The 24,400-nt window shown below is 41.5% G+C and overlaps 2 protein-coding genes across 6 annotated transcripts; one reads left to right on the forward strand and one right to left on the reverse strand.

Annotated features, from left to right (window-relative positions):
- Positions 1-1,052: 1,052 nt before the first annotated feature.
- irf7 (interferon regulatory factor 7) lies at positions 1,053-7,169 on the forward strand. 2 transcript variants are annotated; one of them, XM_033634502.2, is made up of 10 exons: positions 1,053-1,209; positions 1,601-1,754; positions 3,262-3,433; positions 3,526-3,620; positions 3,730-3,781; positions 3,914-4,024; positions 4,130-4,332; positions 5,701-5,902; positions 6,018-6,133; positions 6,257-7,169. In XM_033634502.2, exons 1-10 carry the CDS (start codon positions 1,202-1,204, stop codon positions 6,443-6,445), a joined length of 1,302 nt encoding a protein of 433 aa, XP_033490393.1. In that variant the 5' UTR covers positions 1,053-1,201; the 3' UTR covers positions 6,446-7,169. The 2 variants fall into 2 exon arrangements, with proteins under 2 accessions (XP_033490393.1, XP_078024144.1); XM_078168018.1 differs by lacking the exon at positions 1,053-1,209 and having other exon boundaries at positions 1,572-1,754.
- A 1,792-nt stretch (positions 7,170-8,961) lies between these two features.
- On the reverse strand, positions 8,962-23,050 carry phrf1 (PHD and ring finger domains 1). Of its 4 annotated transcripts, XM_078168021.1 has the most exons (21): positions 22,954-23,050; positions 22,246-22,321; positions 22,006-22,153; positions 21,698-21,844; positions 21,336-21,532; positions 21,096-21,179; positions 20,849-20,982; positions 20,611-20,702; positions 19,776-19,954; positions 19,309-19,441; positions 19,018-19,142; positions 18,384-18,577; positions 16,818-16,934; positions 16,171-16,325; positions 14,001-15,918; positions 13,080-13,898; positions 12,595-13,037; positions 12,380-12,453; positions 11,740-11,862; positions 11,454-11,582; positions 8,962-10,954 (listed from the first exon to the last, which is right to left on the reverse strand). In XM_078168021.1, the coding sequence occupies exons 3-21, from the start codon at positions 22,091-22,093 to the stop codon at positions 10,796-10,798; spliced, it is 5,310 nt and encodes a 1,769-aa protein (XP_078024147.1). In that variant the 5' UTR covers positions 22,094-22,153; positions 22,246-22,321; positions 22,954-23,050; the 3' UTR covers positions 8,962-10,795. The 4 variants fall into 4 exon arrangements, with proteins under 4 accessions (XP_078024147.1, XP_033491032.1, XP_033491031.1 ...); XM_033635141.2 differs by having other exon boundaries at positions 12,595-13,898; positions 19,791-19,954; XM_033635140.2 differs by having other exon boundaries at positions 12,595-13,898.
- Between the last annotated feature and the right edge of the window lie 1,350 nt (positions 23,051-24,400).

A 24,400-nucleotide genomic window follows, 5' to 3' on the forward strand; every position in this document is an offset into this window, starting at 1 on the left:
GTTTCTTCTCTCTTCTCTCCTCTCTTCCCTCATCAAAATGAGGGAGTAGGGGGAGGTAGGGTGTAGAGGAGAGCTCATTACACACAGATGTCTCTCATTAGCTCTGCCCTCCTTCTTACTTTTCTATCCATCTAAACCTTTGGCTCCCACTCGGACCCCCAGACAGCACTATTACTCCCGCTCATAGTCTGAGTATGTACGTCAGGGAGTGTAACATCTAGTCCTAAACTGAACTGAACACAATTCAAGAAATACTGTCACTCTTTTTTACAGTACCACATTATGTACATGAAGTGATCACATCACAAGTTCTCTTTCTGCTTGTTCCAATCTATATTGGGTGACATAATAAAGCCTTCTTATTCTTATGGATGCACCACAACATTTTATAATCTGTGACAGTAATGACATCATAATTTGGCCTCACACCTGCATGTCTAAATATACCATGGGATTTTTAATTCATTTATAAATAAGTACTTGGCAGCACTGAAGGCCCACGTAGCCCAAGCGTGGGTGAACCGTTTTTAAACTATAGGACATACAGTAGGCTTGTCATCACCCTCTGGAAAAACAAGGTTTGATTTAGATGGATCACAATGCAATGAAGTTATTTGAGGATTTAATATAGCCTATCAATCACAACATGGGGGAGTGTAACATTATCAGCAGGTAGTCTACAGTGTCCCTCTGCATTACACTCAAACACATGTTTTTAATGGTGTATTAAATGTCTATGTCTCCAAGCGTATGTGGGCGACAACACCTACGAGAAAATAGACTATGATTTCGGTAGGTGGATGATGAAATGCGGATGACGCAATGACGCAAGGAAAATTACATGAGACGCGCTCAGCATAATTACTTTCACTTTCTCCCGAGTCCGATAGATAAATTCCACTTTTCTATCCAACCCCTTTCCTGCATCCGGTCAGAGGAGGGTGTCTTCAATTTCTCAACCGTGAGCGGCTGGATCGTCTGTGCCCTGTTCTGTGTGAGGGAGTGACGTAATGCCTGTCCCTGAATCAAACTCACCCGTTCGTGCCTCGGAAATGCCAAAACAGCTGCGTCCTCCCACTGGGGAGGAGTCAGCCAGACCTCATATGTTGTCGCTGGGTTTGCTCCTATTAATTCAGCCAAGGTGCTCCGAGGATCCAGAACAACAACATCTCTGCAGAGAGCAACATTTCTACTGAGAAATATGCAAAGGTAAGGAAGACAAACATCCTCATGTCTTTCCCTCCTTACTTATTTAGGATATTATCATCCTGTTCTTTTTGCTGTGACATGACTGTGTGTGTTATGGAGTAGAATGGAAAACATGCTGTTTATTTTGCTGAATAAGTTTAGTAAAGTGTGCATGTTGCTGAATATTAATTGGACAAACCATGTTGGGTTACAGGCTTTCTTTATGACTGTGTGTATAAGAACAGAAAAATACTTAACAATGTATGCTGACTGCTTTCACCACAATGCTGTGTCTCGTGTGTGTGTGTGTGTGTGTGTGTGTGTGGTTAAGGCTCTTGTGTCTAGTTCCTCTCTCTGCTCTTGTGACACGTTTGACTCAAGAAGAACACTGATCTATCATGTTTCCTCTCAGCCCTCCAAAGCCCCAGTTCGCCAGCTGGCTCATAGAGCAGGTGGAGACACGCCAGTACACGGGCCTGTGCTATGTGGGCCGAAACAAGTTCAGAGTCCCCTGGAAGCACAACTCCAGAAGGGACTGCAGTGATGAGGACAGCAAGATATTCCGGGTAGGTCCAAACTCTGTTGATCTTGTCATGGCGATACTGGTGTTATCTGGTACAACAGCATGATTAGATAAAATGTTGATGGCTTTGTTGACATCCATCTGACACATTTATAGTGATGCTGTTTGTATTTTTGGGTCAGTGTTGTGCCAGTAGCACTCCTCGTAGCCGGTTTCTGAGTCAGATGACTGACAGACTGACAGGTTATTAAGGATTCCTTCAAAAACTGGCAGAGTGCTGTTGTATGGCAGGTGCTGACAGAGGCAATTATAGCATGCCAACAATAGTGGTGCACTTCCACTTCCCTTGATTCTAAGTAGAGACACAGTAACAAAACCACAGTGTAAGTAGTTAAAAATACTCTGTTACAAGGGAAAAACCATAAGCAAATTGGGCAATGTAATATTTTGAAATTTTTGTACTATTTAAGCACTTAGTGTGAAATACTTGCAAATTCTAGGTGTTTTCCCAAATGCAATTAAAGGGAAAGTGTGTGAGATTTAGGGGGGTTTAGTGGCATCTAGTGGTGAAGATTGCAAAGTGTAACCAGCTCAAACTCCTCCTGGTTAGAATTCCTTCAGTGTTCGTTGTTCAGGAGGTTTTCTTTCAAAGGTCTTTTTTATTACTTTGCAATAATGGACAAAACAGTAACTGTACAATTTAAGACTTTTTCCCCCAAACAACATTCCCCCAAATCCCAACAGGGGGTTCAGGAGGTTTTTACCGGGAGCCAAATTATCCCACAGAGGTCTCCTGCTCTCCCAAACAAACGTACCAGGTGATTAAAACTGGTAAAAACACTGAATAAAGCAGTTTCATGTTACAAATCAGTGTTTCTCCAGTGCAGTTTGGCATATCGGAGACAGGCCGCTAGCCTAGCACCTGCTAATGTGCGCTCACCTTTTCCGTCTAATAGCTAAAGATCCAGACATTCAGGGGATTTTTACCAGGAGTCAAATTATTTGCAGAGGTCTCCTCCCCAGAAACAAACAGACCAGATGATTCAATCCAGTAAAAACACAGAATAATGCAGGGTCACATTAGCATTAGCAAAAAATTAGCATTTTTCCAACACTAATCAAGGAGGGGCTTCTAACAAGAATGGCCCTATTAAGCCAGTGTTTAATTTGTCCATTCTGGGCTACTGTAGAAACATGGTGGTACAACATGGCAATCTCCATAGATGAGGATCCCCTCCCTATGTAGCTATAAACAGCTTACTGCAAGTAACAAAAACGTAGTTACTTATTTTCAGGTGATAATACACTTTAGAAAACATACTTATATTACATTTCGGCCAATGTATGCTCCTAAATCTTACACACTGAACCTTTAATGCATTTATGATGCAACATCATAATTTGTGTTTGTCAAGTAATCTAAATTCAGAATTCAGTTTCAAAGTGATGGCCGATTCTTGTATGGTGTCTTAATTTTTAATGCAGGACAGCTCCTTTTTGTTTACATGTGCATGTTAATGGAGTGTAACTTATCTTTGTATGGTTCACAGGCGTGGGCGGTGGCCAGCGGGAAAATCAATGAGTTCCCCACCGATAAGGCCAGGTGGAAAACCAACTTCCGATGCGCTCTCAACAATCTCTCTGTGCGCTTCAAGATGATAAAAGATAACTCCAAGAATTCTGACGACCCTCACAAAATCTACGAGATCATCAACACCGGATGTAAGATAGTAGCCCTCTCAATCCAAGCCTCCTACTTCCACCATTTTGAGTTTGAATGCAGTTAATGTTGAATTTGTTTTGTTTATCTGCAGACAACCAAGAAAGACTGCCAGACTCCCAGGAAGATTCTGACATGGTCCCAGATATCTACAGCTCTCCCATAGAGTACTTACCCTCAGGAAATGAGGTGCAGTATTACCTGGAGTGCACTTTCACTTCTGTTTTTTGGTTTAATATCAAAAGGATTGTGTTTGCTGCCCTTCAGTACTTACTAAATGCCTTTTTCCTCGAAACAGCACAATCTGCTCAACAATTTCATGGCCTTGGATCTTGGCAACCAGCAAGCAGGTACGGTGTCTTAAGCAAAGGGGAAATATTGTATGTGTCATAGACGAACATCCTCTCCACCTGTTTGTGATTTTACGTGTTTCATAATAAGGGTCAAATGTACTTTAATCTGCTTTTTATTGTCTGTAATAGAGAAGCAACCGTGGGCAGAGGGCTATGGTCAGCACATTCCAGCTGCCCTGCCCTATGTAGCAGCTGAGAACCACCCACAGCTTCTACCAGATCAGCCTTCCTACTGTGAGGGTATGTGCAGTCCAAATATAATCAAATGAGTTTATTGAAATGAAAAGCCACACCAGGAAGAAATGTTTCCAATTGATTTGATCATGTTTTTTTTTTCTTTTACAGTAAATCCTCCACCAGTCATCGGTTCACCTGTGCAGCCATCTATATATGACCTGGAGATCTCCATCCACTACAGGAAGAAAGAAATGCTAAAGACCACTTTGTCCACTGCCCTTCTCCAGCTCCACTATCAGCAGGAGGCCCCTGAGCTCAATGCCCATCGCCTCTGCTTCCCCTCCACTGACGGTCTGCTGGACCAGAAACAGGTACATGATGACATCAGCTTGAAATTTTGTGCAACTTAATTAAAGACGAACACACCATTCACAACTGGAAAAACACCTGTTAAGAGTCGATCTGACTCTCTTTGGCTAGAGTATATTTTCTGCAGTTGACAGTTTTGTTAGCAGCCTCCCATTTCACTGTATTTGCTGGCACGTTATTACCTTTCGTGCCGTGTTACCAGCACTTGTGGAGCAAAGACCCAACAAAATGGGAGACTCATTCATAAAAACAGTGCTCATTAGCACTACTAGTGGTCAAAAACTTTACAGGGTACCTTTAAAGGAGCAGGCTGTAGGATTTAGTGGCATCTTGATCAGATAGCAACCAACTGAATACCTTACATTAGGGCTGGACAATTAATCGAATTTTAATCATGATTTCGATTTTGGCTTCTCACGATCATAAAAACATTATAATCGAAGAAAAATGATTAATGCGCAGCACGGCGTCGCGTGTATGTAAGTTCCTGTGCTGGAAAAGCACTGTGAATGCACCTGTGTTACGTGCAGCAGCAGCAGCAAGCATGTGACGTGTGTGGATCAATAATATGTGGAGCGAGCGATTGAGAACATGGCAGAAAGGCAGCCTTTGGTTGAGAAGAAAGGTAGGCTTCAGTCATCTGGAAACATTTTGGCTTCAAGTTGACGGATGTCAAGCAAAAGAAATTGTTTGCAAAGTTTGTAGCGCCGTCGTGTCTGCCCCCCAAGGCAACACAACCAACTTATAATTGTGTTTATTAATCCTGATTTAAATATCAATCAAAATAATTGTGATTATTATTTTTGCCATAATCGTCCAGCTCTACCTTACATAGGCCTTCAGGTAATTATGCAACAACTCAAAAAGCACTCTGCAGGCCATTTTGGTTTGTCTGTTCTGGGCTACTGTAGAAACATGGCAGTGAGACATGGCATAAACCTATGTAGATATGAAGGGCTCATTCTAAGCTAAAGAAAACATCAACATAAACCTCATGCCCGAACAAGCCCTGCATCCTACACACTGCTCCTTTAAGTGTATATGCCAGTCTAATTTTAATTTTAAGAAAGTTCACCATGTGACGTGTTAATTTGAGCATTAAGTGGAGGAACAAGTTTTTTAAAAAATGCACACGGGCTGTAAAAATATCAAACACTTTCAGTTTGAAAGAGAGCTGTAAAGAGTTTGTTGTTTTCTCCTTCACAGAGCTCAGATTTTGTGTTGTGCAAGCACCTCTTTTGACACTCAACACTTAGAACTGGCTTTCATTAAGAAACAGAAATTCATTACAGGAAGGAGGAAATATTATGAAATATTTAAGGCTAGAATTTTCCCTTATGTTTTTCTCATCACAACTTTCTTTACACTAGGTTGAATACACCAACCGCATCCTTAGCAGCATCCAGAGAGGTCTGTTCCTCAGGGTACAAGAGACTGGTATCTACGCCTGGAGGCAGGACAGGTGCCATGTGTTTGCCAGCACCAGTGACCCCAGTGCGGCTCACCCAGCCCCAGCCAAGCTGCCACAGAACACCATGGTGGAGCTCCTCAGCTTTGAGAAATATGTGAATGGTAGGTGTGGATTTTTTTTTATTACTACTTATTACTCATCACTATTGTTATATTTTATGTAAAGCCTGCTTTGCATTTTCAATTTGTAATAAAAGGTCCCATGTTTTTGTTTCAGAGCTGAAGCAGTTTAGAGAGAACAATGGCAGCTCTCCTAACTACACCATCAACATGTGCTTCGGAGAGAGGTTTCCTGATGGAAAACCTTTGGAGAAGAAGCTCATTGTAGTCAAGGTAACAGTCTTTTGTTTTTCCTGAGTTTCACCTCAAAGACACATGTAGTATTTAAAATCACCTCCCTTCAGTTTAAGTTTTTAAGTGCTAAACAACGTCTCAAATGTCACTCTGCCCCTATAGGTGGTCCCTCTGATCTGTCGACACTTTCACGAGATGGCCCAGATGGAGGGGGCTTCGTCACTTCACAGCGCTAACGTCAGCCTACAGATCTCACACAACAGCCTGTATGACCTTATTAACTCTGTCTTTAGCCTGCCGACAGCTGAGGAGTCAGCACGGGCTGCTGAGTCTTTTCTACCTCAGATCTGAATTTTTTTCTGTCACTCAACCCTACTGGGGTCTATCTTAACTCCCTATGGGACACACTCCCTGCTTTTACCCAAAGCTTTGCTGACAAGTAGCCAAACTGGTGACCTGTTGAATGTGTCAGAGTAGCTGAAGCAGGAGTACATATAATTTAATCGGTCATTGCAATCTGTGCAATTACTGATAAGCTGTAACTCCACCCTCCTGCTTTGCTTCATCTCCTGTTAACTATTAGTGTCACATTAGTCACCAACTTTAGGCAAAAAGTGACGTTCTTATCACTACATAAATAGAAATGAACTCCTCCACTGTTAGACTGTTATTTTACTCAAAGGCCAATGGCCTTGCCTTCAAACAAACTTGTATATTATTGCTGTAAATGTCAAATCATCTCTTAATGAAATGTGTCCTTTCCAATTGATATATGTATGTTGTGACCAAATGATGCCTAACATGATGGAAAATCCTGTTAAACGTGATGTTTTTGCTCTTTGCTCACGTATGTGAGCTTTTAAAATGCAAATTAAAGCTAAATGATGTATGTGACAGGGTTTTTATTATGTGTCTTGCAGCCATTGACTGCAGTATATCCATGTTTGTGGTGGACTGTTTTGCACTTCAGAATTTGTTCACCTTTTTTTATCCTCTGCACTTTTCACACTGGAAAATCTAAACTGACATTATTTGATTGCATTAGATTTCAAATAAAGTCTTTAACCTTGAACAAGGCCTCAGTTCTTTATCCATATGGTGAAATGTATGACTTGTAAATGCTGAAAAGTATTATATGGAGATCATAGTGGATCAATACAAAAGTAGATTATACCCAAAAGTTCTGTTTTCTTAAAATCAAGCCTTTTTCATAAGCTTTCAAAATGTAAAAGTCCCTTTAGTGGCTCCCAAAGCTGAGCCCTTACAATGTAACTCAGGTTTGTCCACCGTAACCAAAAAAGAAATGAATATATATATATATTTCCTAATTAAAACATTGTCCCTAATAAGAAAATGACTACAAAAAAAGCTTTTTTTCAAAAGTTTTCAGCCTGTTGTGGTGGCTCAGTTTGGAACGTAACAAGACTCACTATTACTATGATTCTCATAGTATATCTTCAAACCCCAAACCCTTGAACGGTGGAATCAGTAATTCTGAAGAAAGACTGTCAACACCTGAACTGAACACTCAAACAAGTAGATTTAGGCTGAATCCAAATGTCCACCCTCTGTGACATGTTCACTGTCATCACGTTAAGTCTGCAAGGGCAGAGATTTCAAGCTGCTGATAGACAGGCCTCAGGTTTGTTGGAACATTCAAGCTGATCACTGCGGTCATATTCCTCACACAAGTTGATGAATAGTGTCTGCTCATCTGTCCCTGCAGATGACAAGATATAAATCTTATGTATAGCCTTTTTTGGGACTGAACAAAATGATATTCCTACATCTCTATATAACATATAGGCTACACACACTCAAAAATCAAAATGTCTGCAAATAAGGACACAACTATGACTAAATAAAGTGGGTATCACTTACATTAGAGCAGTGGTTCCCAGTCACAGTGGGTTGCGGGTCCATTCTGAATGGACTGCAAGTGACTTGCAAATGTGTCAAGTTTGTAAAAAAAACACTTTATTTTTAGGTGTGGTGTATTTCCAGCACATTGTCTTTATTTTGACGTGCTGCTTCCTGCTGTAGAGTTAGTGACGAATGGACAGCTACTTAGAGAGACTGGAAAAGTAGCTCCATGACATTGCAAAACTCAGGTATGATGATGAATATATTAAACTGTGTGGACCTTGAACTAATGACTCAGAAGATATCTGGAAATCTTTTGTTGTTTTTCAGCCATTTTTTTAGCCTGTTGGGCTGCAATAATAAAATTAGTTTTCACTCTATTCTCTCTACAGCCTATATTTAATACATATATCTGGAACATGATGTGGTTGAATAATATTTCTGACTTACACAACTGAAGCAGCATTTTAATGGACCCAACTATCAATAACTATTTTACACATTCATTAATTGTTTTTTCTTTAGTCAGGAATTGAAAAAACTATGTCACATCTGTATAGCAATGAATTGTGGGTAGTTCAATCAAGGATGTCTGGTTCATTTTGCAGCTAAGTGGACGCTCAGGAAGTCTGCAGAAAGTCTCCTTGAGGCTCCTTGTGGACTGGATAGATTGTGGATTGGGACAGCCCTAAGCACTCCCAGACTCCCACAAAACACCTGAAAAGTCTGCCGTCTTAAAGTGCGGTATAGTCCAGACGTGTGGATTCATCCTTACTGTCCCTTTCACTTTCACTGTCTTTTTCTTTATACGCCCATGACCTTCCCCCTGTCCAGCCAATTCACTGGTTATGAACACCAGATTTTTTTTTTTTTTTTCCAGCACACACATCTAGCGGACCATGAAAAAAAAGTGTATTGGATTAGAACTGCTGACTGCACCTTTAAATTGAAATATGACGTCAAGACAGAATGAGAAGTTGTAATTGAATTAAACTGACACGAAATCCTATTTATTATCAGTGATTTATTATCATATGTGTTCCCTCTTAGAAACACCTGACCTGTTTGATCAAGTAAATGCAGAAAAAAAGTAAAATACATTCAGATAAACATGAGCACCTGTTTTTGTCGATTCTTCCACTCCTCGTCCTTGGCTTTATAGAGCCGCATTAAACGTGACAACACAGTACAAGGCAAGTCCAACCACCCACCTAATTAAACTTTACAGTTGGCAAACAAACTACTATAGACAACAAAATGGTGAACAAGCAGAATAAAGATTCTGTTAAATAAAGCAATGCAGAGCAGTTGAGGACGTCACCAAGAGTAAGGTTTGGACACAATGACAAAGCAGTCATAATGAGGCTGTAATTACGTACCACAGACACCTCAGGGTGAACACTGAAAGGATTTTTTTAATGTTCCCAACTAAAGGCATGTGTTTACGTCTATCATACCTACTCGACATGAGATTTTCTATTGTTTTTATATGTGGAAATCGATCCCATGAAATTAGCTTAGTGCTTATTAATAAACATTAAATACAAAATGGAAAAAACTGTAGTTAAAATGTTTATGGACATGAGAGCACCAGGTAAGACTGACAAATTACAGACATTAACATTTTTGCAAGATAACGGGGACTGCAACACAGCCCATTCAGACATGAAGTCTGTATAATAAGCTTTTTTTCACTCAAACATAAAACCTATACTACCTACTGTATCATGGAGTGGTAGTCTCCATTGGTTAAAAACAGAATGCCCAAAAACAAAATGAATCTATATTACTGAGGGAAATAGTATATTTTTATTATCTTTTTTTTTTTAACTACTTTGACACAGAAACAAAATCCTCCCTGGTTTTCTACATTTCAGTTATGGGTTGAAAATCGCGTAATGCTGAGAATCAAAGGTTTGTTTGGAACATATGAAAACAAGTATTCCTAAAAGCATAGGCTGTTTTTCAAGAGGAGTATCTCCATTTTTTGTTTCAAACTGCCTGGCCTAGATTTAACTCATTAGACATGGACATTGGAGATGTGGAAGGCAGATAACAGAGGCTTTCAAATACAAATACAAAACATAAACCAATCAACTCTATAAACTAGAGCCATTTATGCCAGTCATTCACAACAGGCAGCACAGATGAAAGAAACATACGAGTGGATATATCAAATCTATATTATTTACAACCAAATCTAAAATTGTTTAGTTACTCTACTGATAAATTTTCTACAAAAATTGCATAACAGTGTTGTTCCTTAATGTGACAAACTTGTTCAATATGCATACTCTGCATACTTTCACACCACTTACGAACCAACAGAATTAGTTTTGCCACTGATAAATACCCCTCGACTCCCCACAAAACAAAACAGCCATAGGGAAACTCAATTCAAAGCCCACGCTGCATCCTCCCAGTGATATGCCTGTGGAGAAAGCTACCTGACTGATCGCTCCATGGGAGGGTCATTGAGATCTGCCTCTTTAAGGCACAACCTCACAGTTTCCCATTGAGTTTCAGAGCTGTACTACACATAGAGACCAGTTCTTGGCAGTGACAGTCCAAGCACAAGACATCACTAGGTGCAGTTCAAGTGATCAACAAAACAAAACAAAAAACAAAAAGGTTGTCCTCAAAATTCAGTGAAGCTCGACATTATAGAAAATGTTCCGTCTTGAAGCTGAGAGTAAATCTTAGTGAACCGTTTAGGTGGGGTTTGTCTGAGAGATTTGAGATCACACCCAGTGGTAGGACGCAAATAAAAAGATAGTATAACATAGGAGAAAGTGTTGTCAGTGGGTGTGGCTGTCCTTGCCTGTAATTCACGCCTCCTCAGGGGCTATCAGAGGTTTTCATGGCCTCAGCCTCCTGCGTCTGCCCTAAATCCTCTCCTTTCTTGTGTTTCCTAGCATGCTTGTATTTGTCCACATATGCCTTGACCAGATTGCCCACCTTCACTGGGTTGATCTCCCCACTCTTGCTGTGGCACACCTGATGACCAGAACACAAGATGATTACATTTAAATTCTCATTCAACTGATGACCTCAGAAACAGATATGCCTGAGTTTAATACTCAAAAGTTATTAGGGCTTTACAGGTATACTACGCAGGATTGTCAAGTAGTGTTTGTAAAGGCACTCGCCGGCAAAATGAAAGTAAAAGCCAAACTCATTTGTTGTTTCGCCTCGCTATATTTGCATTTTTCTTGGCACTGAGTCTCTTGGATGCCTGCTGGTTCGCTATCTTTTAGGAAAGCCTCAACCTCACCTGAGTGCTGTAGGCGGGTACACGCCCATAAATGTCCTAACACAGAAAATAGGAAAATACATGCAGAGGGCAGAGACTCTGCAGACACGACACACTTCTTTTGGGTCATAAGTGATGACACAGAGGGATTACTTCTGTATTAGTCTATACATTGTTTTGTTTTTTTCGGAAAATCTTGCATAGCATAGCTCTAAGCAAGTCTTGGCAAGACTTTGAACCCACCTTCTGGACAGCTTTGCGTAGAATCTCTTTGTATTCCTCCTTGTTGATGTCCCTCTTCTGGTAGAAAGGCTTGATGGCGAGCTTCACCTCTTCTATAGCTCTCTCCTGCATGTGCAGCTTCTTCAAATACTGATGGTGGGATTAAAACAAGACAAATGCCATGATATAGTTTGCACATATATTCACAAAATAGGACGGAGTCATAATGCTTACGCAAAACAAAATACAACACAGGACTAATCTACACATTTTGTTTAAAGATTAAATATTCAAAAGCCAGATTCACCTGGTCTTTCCTCGACAAATCCCCCTCCTCTGCCTCTCCTTGTGCACCATCAGGTCTAGAGGAGGTACTGAGCGCACCGGCAGCACCCTTCTTGGAAGGATGACTGACAGCTCCAGTGATGTCCTAGGAAAATCAAGACACAGTATATGCATGGATGTGACTCAACTAAAAGATTACCCAAAGATAGAATAAAAGATAGCTTATATAATTTAGGGCTGCAACTAAAAATTATTTTCTCAATTAATCATTTTGCCAGTATAACATCACAAAACTGAAAATACCCATTATAATTTCCCACAATCCACAGCAATGTATCCAAACTGTTTGCTTTGTTCAACCAACAGTCCAAAATGTTATGTAATACAGGTCTGTAGATGATGTAATGGAAAGAGTCTGGGATTAGTGGTTACATTAAATGTGCAGACAACAGTTTTGATTTCCTCAGAATGGCTTTTACTTTCATTTACCCTGAAAATGCTTCAGTATCAGTTTTACTTTCTATCACGTGACTTCACCCAGACAATACATTTGCTCCACCTAGAAGAGCACTGCCATCATGTGGCCATTTAATCACATTAAACACTTGATGTCTGCAAATAAAAGTTGAAGTATTAAGTAAACTGCAGTGATTCTGTCCTACCTGTCTGGATGTTTGGACTGTTGAGGAGGGTCTGCGACCTTCCTGCTTCAGCTTCAATTTATACAGGGACAGCTCTGCACAAGAGAGAGTTCAAAAAACATTTAGCTAAACTTGATCTAAAATCACTCTTACATCTTATTATTATCCATATTTTTAGTTGTATGATCAGCAAGAACTTGTGAGGATAAATCTGCTGGTGGATTGCTTTTACTTACTGCTTGCAGATTTCTCTGGTTGAGGCCCCTCAGGCTCCTGTATATTCCAGGTAACCCTCTTCACTTGAGACTTGGATTTGGCCCCCACTGAGGTCGATACCTGTTCATTCTTCCCCTCCTCCACTTCCTTCTCTTGTTTAAGAGATTCACCACTTTCCTCTGTGCGCTCAGACTTCACATAGTCCAGGCTGTCGAGCATCACATCAACATTGAAGTCATCATCAGAGTCTGAGGGTTGCAGAACTTCCTGCTTTACAGGGACAGTCAACCCAAGAGTGTCAGATTGTTCTCCAGTGGCTATTAACTCTTGATGAGATGGAGAGACTGTGTCCTGGAGACAGTCTGTTGTAACAGATGTGGTCAGTGTAGAAAATGAGGTGACGGGGGGTAATTGGCATAAATCTGGGGAACTTGGCTCAGATTTATCTATCTGGATTTCACAAGTCTCAGTCTTGAGTTCACTTGTCTCAGTCCTAATTTCACATGTCTCAGTCTTGATTTCAAATGTCTCAGTCTCAGTCTGGATTTCAATTGTCTCAGTCTTGATGGGGTCTTCTTTGTTTCCTTCCTCATCTATACTGTTAGCTACCGTCAAGGCATGGATGTCAGTTTCTTCTTTCTTAATTTCCGTAGTAATAGGAGAATCTTCAAACATATCAAGAAGTGGTTGTTTTTCTTTCTTAATCTCTTTTCCAACCTTCATCTCTTTTGCTATTTCTGTTGTTGTGGCCTGGACATCTGCCTTGAGGTCTTTGTCTTTCTTACTAACTACAGAGGTGGCAGCACAGGAGGAAGTCGTGTGTTTGTTCAGTGGAACAAGTTTTTCCTCTTTGAGGGAGCTACGAGGGATATCCTTCTCTTTTTTCTTGTCCTTTAACTGTTTTGTGTCTTTCAGGGACAAAACACTAGACCCTGAAGTTTTCTGAGAACTCTTGGATGATGATCCTTCATCTTTCCGTTTTTCTCTTGATCTGGATCTAGACCTTTGTCTTCTCTTGTCTCTTGACCGGTACTCTACCTTGTCTCTATAGGACAGAAAAGATTGTTGCAGTCGTGTGTGGTCTTTCCTCCTTTCCCTGGATCTGGACCGTGATTTTGAGCGTGATTTTGAGCGAGAATGACCACGTTTATGGTCCTTTGATCTAGACCTGGAACGTGATTTTGAGCGAGACCGACCACGTCTCTTGTCTTTTGACAAACGTCTTCTTTCACAGTCTCTCTCTCTGCCGTCATTTCTTTCCTTGCTCCTTCGTTTTTGCTTCCTCCTTCTTGAATGCTCTCTGCTGCTGGAGCTGGAACCAGATCTAAAATCAGAAACAACAAACAAATAATAAAGGTCTTAACGTCAAACAGATGCTTACTAAATAGTTGATACCAGGAATTTTGGATAAGTATTACGTATTTACCTAGATCGTCTCCTGTCTTTGGATCGCGACCGGGATCGCCGCCTCTTTCTGCGAGTCCTATCCGGGGAATTGGACTGAGAGCTTTCTGAGGATGAATGGGCCCTCCTCTTCTCTCTGGACCTTGAACGCCTGGAACTCCTTTGACTGTCCTTCTCCTTTTCTTTTCGTCGGCCTCCCTGGCTTGATGCATGATGGTCTCCTCTCCTCTCTTTGTCTGTCTCCAAACTGCTCGAGCATCTCTCCTTTGAGGTCTTGTTATGGCCCGAATCTCTTGACTTGGGAGAGGATTTGGAGTCCGATTTAGAATCTGATTTAGTTTCTGGTTTTTGTCTGTTCGTAGTGGGAGCAGAACTGGATGCTGATGAATCGTTCTTAGAGTCAGGGGGAGCACTGTTGGGAGTTCCAACAGTCTGTCCACTATCATCTTCTAGAGTCTCTCTCTCAGTCTTTAAAAGATCCAGGCTGTGTTGAACAGGTGGTGTGGTGTTTGCTGTCTCTGAATTCAAACTTTTTACACTGTGACCAAACCTTTCAGCATCCTCTGCGTCATCTAACCCGGGCTGCTTCTTAACTTTAATGTCAAGTAATTGGGTTTGTTTCTCAGTCTTTGTCTCTATTGATGACTCTTTTTCGACCTTGACATGTTCCTCTGAGAATCTGACCTCTTGTGTTGTGGTTTCCTGAGGACTAGCTCCCCTCGGTCCTTCCTGGAAGTCCTCATTCTCCTGTGTTTCAGTTTTCACAGGAACTGGTTTCTGCTTGCTTTGCACTAAACCTTTCTCATTTCTTAAACTAGGGGCCATCCCCTCAAGTGTGGCATGTCGGGAGCTACCATCCAGGCTTTTGTTCTCAGCTTCATCCTCTGAGCTGCTCGAGTCTGACAGAGTAGGATTAAAGGGATCGTAGATAGTATTACTGTCTTGTTCCTTATTGACCAATGTACGTGATGCCAGAAGCATCTGTTTATCCCTGTGCAGCTGTCTCTTCCTTGCTTCATCTTCTTTTTCTCTGCGGTGTTCCTGCGAACTGCCTCCAGCAGCAGAGGATGAGGAGCTGCTAAGCCGCCTTGCCTGCCAGGAGTTCCCACTGGAGTTAATGCGGAAGCTCACTGCTGATGAAGAAGAGGAAGACGATGAGGAATAACGTTGCTGGTTGGTAGAGGAGCCAGTAGAGGAGAAGGAGGAGAATGAGTTGGAGAAGGCTGAGGATGAGCTGTTTCCATCTGGCCTCTGCCTCTGGGCCTGACCGTCAGCCCTGCCCTTTTGCTGGTCTACGCTTTGCTGCTTTCCCTTGTCCCCAGCAAGGCTGTTCATGCCTGTTTCTGGCATGCCATAACCATTACTACTGGTGGCAGAATTTCTACTATTTCCTCTACTACTGCTGCTTCGATTACTGCCAGTGCTGCCCCCTTGACCAGTGTCATCATTTGTGGTACCACTGCTCTCCCTTTTTATTTTTGGTATCCTTGGAAGAACCGACACATCTACCCACATGGGCTTTACAGGTGCTTTTATAGTTTGGGACTGTGATGAGGTCTCTACTTTGCTCTTAGAGCTGGAGTCAAGGGTAGGTTGGATGGATGAGGAAGGACTGGGGGCTCTAACTCCATTGGTTCTCCAGTGACCAGGAGGGGGTGTGGGTCTGATTGGACGAGGTGGCAGCAAAGTTGGGTGACCTCGGGGTGGTAAATCAGAATGGGAAGATGATGGGATGTGGCTGGCTGGGGAGTGTAAGCGCGAAGAGCTCTGGGAGAAAAGTCTGTTGGTGGAGCTATGGGAGGATCCTGGCAGGTCTCTGTTGTAGTGAGGCGATGGAGAACTGTCTCCCTGGTTGGGCGACATCACTGGGCTGATCTGGGTGCTGCCATCTCCTGAGCTACAGCTATTGCTGCAACTTGGCTTTAACACAGATGGCAACACTGTAACGCAAAACATTCACAAATTATAATGCAAGTTCTTGTGCCTTGCTCAGCAGATGACCTCGATTTACACATTGTGTACTACTCACAGCACTTATTCAGAGAAACACATCACAGTGTTGGGGAAAAACAGAAATAGGAAATGGTGACAGCAATAGGCTCAGTCAGTCATAGTCAGCTGACACATACAAAACATTTATCTAAATCTGAATGTGTAGTCTTTGTGTTTGAAAATGTGCCACACAAACTTACTCGGCTTCGTAGTTTTAAGGGAACCATCTCGATTAATAACAACATCAGAACTGTCCATTAGCAGGACACTCTGTCCTGATAGGATGCTGCCCAGGAGGTCAGGCACGGGAGCAGCCTCCACAACACTCCTTGATTGTGGAACATCCATACCTCTCCTGGTTTAGCAAAGCAAACCTTTAATTAGATAATCCATAATACTTTAGTATCCATCAAGTTAGGTCTTCTCTTGATCACAAAAACTCAGACAGTTAAGACACCTCATGTTACATATATGAGCAATTGTGATCTCTAGCAGTATGCACATTAAACTTGTTCAAAGTTTTTAATCTGATCATCAATTTTGGTTCTTTGCAAAACTAAAAGAATCTAAAAAGAAAAAACAAAAACTACTTTTACCTTCAGCAGATTTAAACTGCAATAAACACATTTGTCCTAAAAACCAAGGTACTGTTTCTCTATCATATCATACACATGTTCACAGTTTACAACTGTGTGCACTTTCAGCCGGTTTCTGGGGTCATTATAACTAAAACTGAGGACATTCAAAAACCCTGCTGCAGTAAATGCTTGCTCATGCTATGGATTGATAAGAAAAAACATGTTCTAGATAACCAACCCTGCACATCATGGCAAAAAGGGGACATTACCTTGAAAGGCTCGCAGTGACTGGTCGAGCTACAGGCTGATGAGAACGAAGAGCAGATCGCGAGATCCCTCGTCGCTTGGCTTCCAACAGTGATGTAGCCTGCTGCTCTTCTTCCTCACTGGTAAAATTAATACCATACCACAATTTGCTTAATAATTAACACTGTACATGCTCAGCTATGCAGAAACACATAAACACAGTGAAATATACAAAAACATCATCCACATATGTATTTTATACTTGAATAGTTAACAGTGAGAACCACATGATTATGATAAGGCTGAACCAAACTAATCAAATATTTGTGTGTAACTGAATTTGTGATCTTAAATCATACTGGGAAGCTAGTTGTTTTTCTTTGTTTATCTACTTGTAAAACAATATCTGTATCACACATTCAGCTGTGTAGAATCAAAACAAAGCACAAATTGGGCTGAAAGGCTTTCAGTATATAGGAATGTCAAATAAATCAGTGGCACAGGAGCATTTAACACCATCAGGTGATAAGATAAAAGCTCGGTTCAAAGCATGTGATAAAGGGTTACTATAGGCCCGTTTCCACCGCAGGAACTTCGGGGTAATTTTACGGGGCCGGGGCTGTTGGTGCGTGTCTCCACCGCAGGAACCACCCCCGAAGGACAGAGTTCTGGAACTTTTACAGGGGCTAAACAAGTCCCTGCCTCGGGGCAGGTACTCAGAACGGCCCCAAAAGACTCCTGGCTGGGGCTTGGGGATTACTTGGTGCTGATTGGATATACTCAAGGAGGGATGTGTCGACAACAGAAAGCAACAAAATAGCCAGCGTTTTTAAAACTCAGCAGACGAGGGTTAGCTCGTTCATATAGCTTCCGCCGGCATCTAAAAAAAAACTCACTAAATGGCCCATGAAAAAAATATTTTTTCCAGCGGAAATCTTAGTTACAACATGATTGAGCTAGTAAAGCAGTTTTGTGTTGATATGTGTGGTATTTATTCAGTTTTGGGAAATCACGATGTCTAGAAAGCATCAGCTGACAGGGACAGCTAACAGCAGCATCAAAGCTAACATCAGGACGTGATCTGTTAAAAGCCTCCCGTTGTCGGATACAACATGAAACTACTCCAGTTAGCTCAATCATGTTGTAACTAAGACATCCGCTGGAAAAAAAAATTTTTTACGGGCCATTTAGTGAGTTATTACTGACACCGCTAAGGGCTAACAGCTAACGGCATCCCTACGTCGCCACGGTCAAAATGGTCGTGCAACGATTACGTCACATACACAGCCCGTAACTTTACAGGAACCTTCCTCCTACTCTGCTCTCTCAGTGGAGACACGGCGGTTGAGAGGGCCGAGCGAGAGGACGTTCCTGTAGTAGTTCCTGCCCCCCAAATAGTACCAGGAACTTCTTGAGTGGAAACGGGCCTTATGTCAAGGAGTCAGATCCACTAGACCAGTATATGAGTGGCACTAGTAACCATCTCTATTCATTCCCCACATATTATGCGCTATCACAAACATCACTTGATAATTGAAGCCTATAAAATGGCATTTGGGTCAGCACTACAATTTGCACAAGGGTCTTACCGTTCCACAAAGGGATCCAGGTCAAATGGATCTCCGTAGATAGAGAGGGATGCTGCACCTATGTCAGCACGCATGCTGCTCAGTGTGTGCTCTGACGGCCGATATACTGTTGGAAGTGAAGAGCTCTTCTTGTCCTTTACAATTCCAAGATTGTTAGCGATACGGCTTCGAGGAGTGATTGGCTTTTTTAATGCCTAGTGGGAAAAAAAGATACGAATTTATTTTGAGTGAAAATCACCAAACAGCTTCAAGGGATTTTTTAATATTACTAATTATTTATGTTGATTATTAGAAATATGAAAAATTAATAAATCATGGTTCACATGTAGTGTTATACTAAAGATTACAAAAGCACGCACACTCAGACAATAACAAACTAGGTGCTGGACGAGAGATAATGCAAGATAGGAAAAACAGAGTCTGCACACTAGACTATGCTCCCATAAACATTTAATTAAATTCCCACCAAGGTGACGTTTCAAGCTTCACACTCTTCATTTGTCACCTTGGTGGTAATTTAATTAAATGTTTATGGGAGCATAGTCTAGCGTGAGTCTAAGCTAGTGATACAGCTAATGAAATTTTTAAAACCAAATCATTCAAATCTTAAGACTGATGTTAGTGACACACTCACCAGTTTTTTTCTGGACTTAGTCCTCCTCACTCTCCGTTTCCTCCTCTTTACTCCTGTACTTGCTGCTTTACCATTTTTAGCCACAGAAGAAGACGTCTTCTTGCGTCTGACCTTTCTGCGTCTTCCTGTTCCAACAATCATAAAAGTTGTCTGTCATCACAAACACATCACCATGTCAGCCTCATAGCTATGCCCTGCTTTTACTTTTGCTACATCTGTTCATGTGTGTTCTTGTAATTAATTAACCCTTTTTGAAAACTGTTGTGTATTTGTTTGTATGTGCTTACTTACCGGTTTTACGCCTGCGGCTAGCTGGGGCGCGGGGTGCGAAATCCCGTACATACACAGCCGTGTTAAGCCCAGCCACCACAGCATTAATAGTCTCATCCAGCCAAGTGGACTGAATCAGATATGTGGGCGCCAACTAGTAAGAAAAAGTTTGCCTTACTCCACTGGTTCATTTTCACAAACAACTGCTGTCTTAACAACTTCCAAACACATGGACACACGAGCATTTCAATCAACAATCAAATATCACAAATGTCAAAAACTCATGCCATCATTTCTGCTGTCAGGAACACCAAAGTGCATTACCCAAATGCCCAACTCAATGAGTCATGAATGTCATCAGTAAATCCAATCCACACAACAACAAACTGTGGAGCATCAACACAACCACAATCCAGCTAGCCTGCCCTATGCTCTGGTAGTGAATTAGAAAATAAGCCAAGACTGAAGCGTCACGCCTCATGCCAAACCTGTGATGAGCGTGCCTGCGTGATGCGATGTCGGTTGACGTTGGCTCGAACCCTCTCACTCTGCTGAGTTCGGGCGATAGCTCTGGTGGGAGCTGCAGCACCAGAGTGGGAGCGACTGGTGGCAGGACGGGCAGTAGAAGGTAGGCTCTCGGTATCACTAATTTCTTCAGCTGAACCCCCTGAGTAAAGAAGATTTTAAAGTCTGACTAGTGTAAAGATGCTAATGAGTGCAAACAATTCTTAAACATGGCCATCAATTCACTGAGGTATGTAAAATACTGTACAATACAAGATTAAATATTCAGATTTAGTTTTCTTTCAGTCTGTAAAGGACTGTCGAATCCAAAATATTGTTTGAGCAAGTATGAATTTAGGAAGTCAAATAACTTAAAAGCCAATGTCAGAACTCACTGGCTATCGTCAAACGACGACATAACCTCTAAGGGCAATGGACAATATTTCACGGTTTTGGGTGTAGCCAAGCACAAATGCAGGCCAAGACTTCCTCTTCCGTTTGCCGGTCATTGTTTACAGTTTGATAAGCAACTTGAGACAGGTCCAGACAAAATTTCGGGTAATCTCTATAAAACAAATATCTGCCTATGAATGCAGGTAAATTAGAGAAAAACTAATAAAAAGCTAATCCACTGTCAGACTGTAGCCGATGGGTTTGAAACTCGGCCAGTACGTTCTGCCTCCTTTGCTCTCCACATGGACTGTTAACCTAAATGCAAACAGAAACCAGAACATTTCCAAAACCCAAATCATGCCCCTTGCCTACAGATTCTGCACACATATGCAGATATCTGTTCATAGAGGTTACTTGAAGGCTTACTTGAGTGCCGGTTGTTGGCTACACACTCAGGGCAGAACCATTCCTCCACAGGAACAGAGTCAAGAGGTGGTGTGAGACACTCCATGTGATACCTATGGAACAAAAAGGCTTAACGAATTTCTCTGATGATGAGAAACCTGACAGCAGGTTTTAAGGGTGTAACAATGGCAAAAGCTGCAAAAGCTGACTTTCAACACACTTTTACAGCGGTTATTTAGTACAATAATATCTATCTCACCCAGCATCACAGCCATCGCAGAGCAAAAGGCGGTCCTCACGGTCACTGCCCCCACACACCTCACAGCTGGTCTGCTCCAGGTCCAAATCTACTGTTTCCTCTAGCCCTTCCTTCGCAGGCTTTTGTACTGTGATCTAGATAGAGCATTCATCACAATAAGAAATAAGTCCACATGACACAAATGTATACAGAGTAAGCTGAGTTACTAAATGTTCCAGAAGTTATGCCAAAGACTGAACACACTCACCATTTTCTTCACTTTGCCTCCATAACATTTCCTTAGGTATATGCTGTTGAAGGCAATACGGTCTACAGGACACGAGTTTACATTCTGAATAAAGGAGAACAGAGACGCAGAAAGTTAGCCATTGAGCTCCCTCTACCAGAGATGTTTTTAAATGCAGAGGATATACTGAAAATCAAAAAATATAAGATGCTCTACAACAAAATGCTTTCTCCTTATCATACAACACTGAGTCAGACCCACCTTGGCCCATGCAAGGATGCAGTCAAGACAAAAGTAGTGCTGGCAGTTCTCTGGCGTTGCAACAGGCTGGCTGCTGAATGAGTTAAGGCAGATGGGACACTTATCTGCGTCCTCATCCGAGCTCATCCCTGCAAGGTCTGCGGAGGCTGCCCTGATAGCTCCATCCTCAGCCTTAGCATCTCCCTCCTCTTCCTCATCTGATAAAAGTGGGTAGAAATGTGATTGTATACATACAATATTTCTAGATGATACTGTTGCATCAACTCTCCAGGAAAACTAAGGCTTCTTGAATAACAACAATTCCAATATAGAAATACGATGAGCAAAGAATAATTAATCTTCTAAAAGTCAGTCACTCGTACCATCCTCCTCTTCGTTCCCTTCTTCTTCCTCCTCATCCTCCTCATCATCATCCTCCTCCTCCTCTCCATCTACGTGATCCTCCTCTTCTTCCGCACTACTGTCAGATCCTCCTTCCTCAGACTCCTCTTCCACATCATCCGAGTCATCTGAGAGGAGAAACAGTATTAACACACACAAAATACATGAGGTGCTAAACGCTTTTCAGTATGTTTGATACTGCACTTGTATTGGAAGTGAATGCAATCTGGTGTACAATTGAGCCATCAGCTCTGGAGCTTATACATAACAAACCTGTAATACAAACTACCTGAGATGGCCCACAGCGCAGCCCTTTTTCCTTTGCCATGGGACGTACTGCGGTTGATCAGCTCATCTTGGCTGTCATCTTCATCCATGGCTGACCATCAGAAAAACAGCTGGACAACTTCTCTGACAGCTCTTACTCTAAAAGAGTCCTTGGAAGACAGACCAGAATTAAAGATAGTGTTTAAATAAAAGATAATGTCAGTTTCTTGAGTGTTGGTTTCATGTTAGCCACTCTACTCACTATGTCAAGGACAGGAGGTGAAGGGATGATATTCAACCAACTTTAAGGAATGACAAGGTGATATTTTGCCTCAGTCCTGGAACAGAGAGGGAAAATGATCATCAAGCATGCGCTCTTGGTCTGTGGGATGTGCCGTTAGTCATAACTACAGTGTACACATTAAAGCAAGCAACCTTTCCTTACTGACCACGATATTTGACATCTGGGACCACGTGGGTAGACAACAAATTACAAAACAGCAGTTTTAAATGGACAGAATTTGGCACAATCCTTTATGATTTGCGGACAAACAGGAAAAGGTTATCTAACATTAGCTTGCTAGCTAGCAGCAGTCTGCAAACTATGCTATGGCTACATTTGTAAACAAAGAAGAAAACTCAGCAGCAAACTGCTGTCTGTATGCCTCGTATGAAATGGACATGCAGCATATGTAGAGATATAAACATGATAGATATATGCACTGACACGAATAACGGACTAATCTGTAAGGTTGTTGTTAATGAACAAATGACGGCAGCTAGTAACATTAGCTTCGCTGTAGCGTGTTAGCTAGCCTCAGAATAGCTAAATTTAGCGAACGTCAACTACAAGCTCCTCCGGTGTCTGCACTAACACACTCAGTGTGTGAGGGGATTTACACACGTTCCTTATTTAACACTAATAACTGCAGTGTCCTATTCGAGCATTTAATAGTAATTTCAAACCTACCGTATTCAGTAATGTCAGGTATTATTTGAAGTGATTTGAAGTCTCCACGGTTGTTGAGTGACACCACCGGCTGGCTAAAGACGGAAATGGCCGAGTGCAGTCAGACAACTGTGACTCTTAAAGAGACAGTGTCACTTTATTTCAGCTCATACTTCTTCAGTGCACCTGAATGCAGCTGAAGTATTTATGCCCATTAGTGAGGCGTTCAGTGTATTTGTGTCTATTACAGTGTCCAGTCACATTAAAGAAAGGTACTTTAACACATAACAAATAAATCAAATGTTTCGTGGTGCTAGATTTATTTTACAGTTGCAGAATAGACCCATAACAACCTATTTTAGTTTGGGCTGAATGTTATTAGAACTGTTTGAGATGAATTATTTTTTTCTTTTATTCTAACAACATGCACATCTCTGCTACAAATAATCAACTATTGTTTTTTCTAGAACTTACCTTTCTTCAGCAATTGCACTGAGAAGTGGTGAAAGTGAAATTTTACACAACATATCCCATGAGTGTGGTTGATTGTAACACGTACAGGGTTAGCTGTGAGACACTTGCTGGAAAAGTCTGTTTAACACAATTAATTCAATACAATTCTATCTATATACTATACGTTTCCATTTACATCAGGGGAAGGATAGGTATCCGTACAGGTATCCATCCATCTGTTAGTCCATCATGGATATTCAGTGGTTGGACCGATAGATGTACGAATGTATGAATACTGTGAAACTGTGAGTCAATAAGATACTTGAAAAATGAAAAATAGAAATTATGTCTCATGTAATGAGACATAATGTAATGTCTCATTGTGTCATGCGGATTACTGTTAATTTATTATGCTGATCTGTTCTGTACGACATCTATTGCATGTCTGTCCGTCCTGGAAGAGGGATCCCTCCTCAGTTGCTCTTCCTGAGGTTTCTACCGTTTTTTTTTCCCCGTTAAAGGGGTTTTTTTGGGGAGTTTTTCCTTATCCGCTGCGAGGGTCATAAGGACAGAGGGATGTTGTATGCTGTAAAGCCCTGTGAGGCAAATTGTGATTTGTGATATTGGGCTTTATAAATAAAATTGAATTGAATTGAATGTAATTAAGGACATTGTTTCAAACTAAACATAAGTTTGAAGTGCAAAAGTAGAGAAAATGCATTATAAGAGGCTTAGCTGTAACACCGCATTGTTGTAAGGTGTAGATTGTAAGTTGTAACACTGTGCTACAGCTAGCCCTGCCTGGTGGTAATATTAAGTCTAGCTAACACTAGCTGGGAGTTGGTTACAGTTCAAAATGGTGCTTTGTGTTAGGCAACAAGACAGTTGTTAAGATGATATAGTATGGATGGATTTGGTGACTTACATAGACAGCTCAGTAAATGACAAACAAGTATGACAAAGTTATTTACTTATGTATCCCACAACCCCCCTCCCCGTATACTGAGAAAAAATA

This window comes from Epinephelus lanceolatus, chromosome 5 (assembly GCF_041903045.1).
Source record: "Epinephelus lanceolatus isolate andai-2023 chromosome 5, ASM4190304v1, whole genome shotgun sequence".
NCBI classification, from domain to species: Eukaryota; Metazoa; Chordata; class Actinopteri; order Perciformes; family Serranidae; genus Epinephelus; species Epinephelus lanceolatus.